Here is a 5,294-nt window from a genome sequence, read left to right on the forward strand (position 1 = left end):
CCCCCCCCAGCAGGGTGAAGGGGCGTCAAGAGGATTTTTTTTTTTCTCACAAAGATTAATACGAAACCGACTCACATTTCTCACGTTGTGCTTAAGTTCCTTCCTTATACCCACGTCATCATCGACCATGTTGCTTCATCTGGTAGATTTCTGTATCTCAAACCGCCACGATCAAAGTGTTTCGTCCTCTCTCCAGGCATTCCCATTAGGACTGATTGAATTACACAGATCCCTATCATCAATTAGACTAGTATCCGCTAGTATACACTACCCAGTCCTGTTTTTTTTTTTTTTTTAATTTTTTTATTTGAAGACTTTTGAGTTTGAGATTCCCCACTGAGATCAGCGCAGCGCTCCGACACACCTTTAAACGGCACTTGTAATTACAAAGTCACAGGCTCAACTGTCGCCCCCGGTGGTGGGCGGAGGCAGCGCATTCGACAGATCATAGGTGGTGACTGACATCTGAATGAGCTGACGCCGTTTGATGCGGTAATAAATGTCGAGGTATTCAGCTCACCCACCATTTGTACCATTTTGACAGAACAGTGAATGCAAATCTCAGATCTGAGAGGGAACCCGTCTGTGTGTGTGTGTGTGTGTGTGTGTGGAGGGGGTTGGGTGGAGGGGGGGCAGATGCCTACATGTGTGCAAATTGTACTTGTGGGAAAGTTTGATTTTGTCGGTTGGTGGGTGTGAATTGGGATGAAATCCTGCACTGCGACAGGACCAGGCATGAATGTTTATCATGGGTAAAAGCCTGTGCCGTGCTTTTGCCACAAGCTGAAACCCCTTTGACTCGTGACTTCCTGTCCGTAGATAATTCTGGACTCAAAGCAACGAGCACCAGGGGGGAGAATTTTTTTAACATTTCAGAACAACCTTACTTAACCTTGCACTAATCAACAGTTTAACTTTAACAATAGATCAAATTACTGTCTCCAGATAGAGGTGGAGAGTGGATGTTAAACTTTCATTTGCTAGAAACACAGCTCCAAGTGTTGCCGGATGTGTAGGTGTGTAACTGTCCGCTCTTATGAGTTGATAATAGATCATTGTTGCCACATATTTTTGCATCAAGTGGATTCAGATTCAATAAAATATTATTGAACGTCAACACCAGATAAAAAATCCCCTGCGGTTGAGAGCGATATTACAATATTGTGTTATCATGGCAACCTTCTCTAACCTGCTCGAGAGGACTGCTGCTTCATATGTGCATTTCTATTTATTACTTTATTAGTTTAATACTAATTTTATTCAAACTGCATCATTCAGTCACTGTGGGTTAATATGCACACAGTCAAATGATGGAATAAAAATAGGAGTTTACATTCACACACACTCACATACTGAGGTCTCTGCAGTAGGAAGGAAACCTGCAGCTTTAAAACCAGGTTTTTACTCTGCCTGAGATTTCTATCAGCAGCTCAGCTCACAACCAGTTAGACACAGTATAGTATACATCATACACATGCTGCGGTTGTTATTTGTTTTGCCGACATTTCAGGTACAGATTTGAGCTGTCTCTTTAAGCTGCCACGAAGCGTAAAGCCTCTTGTTTCAAGGCCTCGGTAAAGTCAGAGCAGAGCTTTTACATGTTGAAATGCTTCATCAATGGTGAAGTATCCACGGTCTCAAAGTCTCTCTTTGCCTATGTAGATGCAAGAATGGCCCAAATCAAAGGCGAAATGCCGGTTCTCACTGTTGGAGATTTCTATCAGCCAACCACCTGTCAGACAGGTGGAACCTCTCTGCGTATACGAACCGACCTCTGGTGCGACCGCTTTCAGAAGATCACACTGACTGAAATTATCCGTCAAAAAATAGATGATGTCTTCTTTTGCCGAGACGCTGAACCAAAGAAAAGTCAAAGAAGGTCAAAGGAAAGTCGGATGCATTGTCTGAGGAAGACGGGGCTTCGCTTTCCGGCACAAAAGACATAGCTGCATGTTTATGCTTCGAATAAACATGTTTTACTCTCATAAAAATAGATGCAGACGACATAATTGTGCAGTCGGGTTTCCTTGCAAAGAAACATTTGTGAATAGAACTTGTCAATGCGAAGACGGCTTCCTGTGAAGGTCGCATTTGTATGTACAACACACAAGGTTCAAGGTATGACGACTCCCTTAGTGGTAGTTTCTCTAAAGCACGTGTCAGTTATTAGCGGACTACACATTCTGCCTTTCAGAACGTGACAAAAGTTTGATTACAGCAGGTGATACCTTCGCTTCATGTCACGGCCAGACACCCTAACCATTGTCCACCACGACACAGAAGCACGAAGCACCACCGTCCAAAACGCTGTTCCCTGCCAAACAGAAACTCACCTACGAGGCCCATTTGTTTGCCGAAAAGAAGAAGTACTGTCTATGTTGAAAAAATGTATCCGTGAAAGGGTGAAAGGCAGCACTTTCTGCAGTTGTCAAGCTTGAGGCCTTCAAATCGATGCGCTGATTGCTGCTCATTCTTATCAAACCTCCAAGGCTTCTTAGATTCATTGGAATCCATGAATCATCATCCCATCTTGGTCTGCAAAGATTTCACATTGTTGGACCTAATTTTCATCTCTCGGCCACAGTGCCGTGTCCGTTCGTGTGTGCTGCATCCCGTCTATTGCATATACGTTGACAGTGTGATTTTATTTATAGATCAAAGGCAGTTTACACCCGACTAATTTATAAGCAAAAATAGCAAAAGCTTAAACCCGCAAAACATTACTCAACGCTGAAAGTAACTTTAGGGTTACGTCACGGCTGCTGCAGGGGTTGAGGGTTGAGGGTGAACCTGTAAGGTCTGAGCTGTCTTTGTCTTGTTTTGAAGCTGATGTTTCCTCGTTGTGTTGTGCAGTGTCTTTGTATCTGTGTCACTGCTCAGCTGCGATCAAACCAGACTATCACCGCGGGTTTTAGTGTAGGAAATTGTCAAGATCAAGTTTTCTTTTTTGGGCTCCGATTCCCCATTCTGAGTCCGTGAGAGTTTTGTCATTTCAACCTCTGGAAGGTATTTTCAAACTCTTCAAACCTTTTTGGGTGAAAAAGTATTCCATCTGCTGCACAATGAAAAAGGTTTTTAACCCGTTTCCCAAGATGCAACTCTGTCCTGTCCAACTGAAGTGCAACTCATGTGGACACAATAGTCTTTTTGGGGTTTCTGGTGAAACCTTTTTAATAAAAATAAGTGTTTTTAAATGACGTTTGGGTTTTTCAGACAACAGGTTTTAATTATTATTGTGAAATAATTTTAGAGAAACTGATGGTTTCCTCAATATATGCTCATACATGAAAGGCACAAACGGACTCTGGTTTGTTAGAAGATATAAAAACTCCTTTGGTACGAGTCCGTCTACTTTTTTTAAGTAGTCGAACTTATTAACATAATTTTAATCATAATTCCACTGAGTCTGATCATGTTGTCATTACAGTGAAGAGAAACTAAAACATTTGGTAAATGACAGCAAACCCAGGAGAAAGAAACCATTAATTTTAAGGTATTTTTTATGTATTTGATTTATTTATGAGAGAGATGTATAGAGAGAGAGATATGTGTGTGTATATATATATATATATATATATATATATATGTATAGAGAGAGAGAGAGAATACAGTATCACTGTTTTACAGTGTGAGTTAGTTTGCTCTTAGTGGCCAGAAAAACAAAAGAAATAATCAATGAATGTGGTTGTAAATCCTCTCACTTACCGCAGTATCTCACTCGTCCTCTGACTCCATGTGGCGGGAACCACAAGCGAAGAGGTTGGTAAATCTCCTCCACCTTGAAGGCCTCCTGCTCTTTTTCTCCATCGGTGTTGCCGGCGGCTCATCGGTGCGTTCGCAGCTCAGCTGTGGAGACTCAGGTGCTGCTTCGGCCCTCACTTCCTCCTCCTCCTCCTCCTGTCGTGAGCTGTTTGGTTTCTGGAGTTTGGAGTTTTCCTCTTGTAGAGCAGCGATATCTGCCCGCAAGGCTTTTATTTGGTCTTCATAATCCTGGCTGCTCTCTCCTTCTGTGGTCTTCTCCTGCCTCTCTGGTTTTTCTTTAAGCTGTTGGATCATCACCTGAAGGTCGGTATTTGTCTTGCTCTCACACTCCAGGAGTGCGTTCATCTCCTTGTGTTCTTGTTGAAGTTTGATGAAGTCCTCCTGTGTTTCGGAGGCCTCGAGCTGCAGCTCAGCCGTGAGCCTCCTCTCCCGTCTCAGCAACGACCCGAGCTCCAGATTGTGATTTTCCAGAACTTCGCACTTCTTCATGCACCTCTCGTGAGTCATGAGTCGTCTTTTCACCCTCTGCAGTTCCTCTCTGAGCTGCTTCTCATTCTCCCTCATTTTTTCTTTAGTTTTTGTCCTTTTCGTTCGTTCGCTCTGCAGATGTTTGTTCAGCCGTTCGATTTCCTTCAGCAGCACTTTCTCCTTCCTCGCGCCTTTCCGCGAAACACTGGCATAAGAGTTGCTTGTTTTCTGCTTTGAGTACCTCTTTAACAACTCCGTCTCCCTGATCGCTTCATCGTACGTGACAAACATCTTTTTCACCTTGTCCAGATCGTCTCTGAGTGTCTCCTCGATCTCCCTCGCCCTCAGTCTCTCTTCGGCCCACTGAGCCCGTTCGCTCTGCAGAACGTTTTTGAGCCGTTCAAATTCCTCCCGTAAACTTTCTTCTGCTGTTTCTTTCTCAGTTTGCGCCTCATACTGGACATTCATGTGGTGAGCCATGAAGAGATGTTTGTTTTTTCTTTCTTTTTTCTCAGTGTGCTTCAAATCAATTTATGAATTAATCAGTTAATTGATTAATTAAAACGGTTCACTTACAGGCGTGGAACTTCAAATGAATTCTAACGATGATGTTACGATGATGTCACATAGATCAAAAGAAGGGAATTTGAGTGATGATGATGATGATGATGTCATAGCTCAAAGGCGGGGAATTCTAATGGTGATGATGTCACAGACAAAGGAGGGGAAATTCAAGTGATGATGTCGCATAGAACAAAGTGTTACACATCACAGGATCAATCAATCAATCAATCAATCAACATTTCCGATCTTCTGCTGCTCAGCTAATTTTCAAATTGGACCTGCAGGTCGTCAAGATTAATTAGGCAAATTTCATTAATGTTAATGTTAAAATAATAAATGATGAAATAAACTTAGAAGTGGATTAATGGCCCAAGTGTATTAATTTAGTGCTGGTGTAAGAATATCTCGAAGCCGTTGTGAATTAAAAAAATTGTTGACTTTTGTGGCCCCCAGTGGTCGTATGAAGAAAGACACTGATGCCTGGCAGTGAATCCAGTACC

General features: G+C 42.5%; 2 protein-coding genes across 2 annotated transcripts in view; one reads left to right on the forward strand and one right to left on the reverse strand.

Moving 5' to 3' along the window:
* The window catches only part of tmx3b (thioredoxin related transmembrane protein 3b), a 36,589-nt gene that overhangs the window by 15,861 nt on the left and 15,434 nt on the right, over positions 1 to 5,294 (forward strand). The window lies entirely within an intron of this gene.
* LOC147817654 (uncharacterized) lies at positions 3,715 to 4,723 on the reverse strand. Its single transcript, XM_087169937.1, has one exon. It carries the CDS (start codon positions 4,708 to 4,710, stop codon positions 3,715 to 3,717), a length of 996 nt encoding a protein of 331 aa, XP_087026063.1. The 5' UTR covers positions 4,711 to 4,723.

Source organism: Seriola lalandi, unplaced genomic scaffold, assembly GCF_002814215.2.
Source record: "Seriola lalandi dorsalis isolate HSWRI2012SDOR001 ecotype SW California unplaced genomic scaffold, Sedor1 jcf7180002054923, whole genome shotgun sequence".
Classification (NCBI taxonomy): Eukaryota; Metazoa; Chordata; class Actinopteri; order Carangiformes; family Carangidae; genus Seriola; species Seriola lalandi.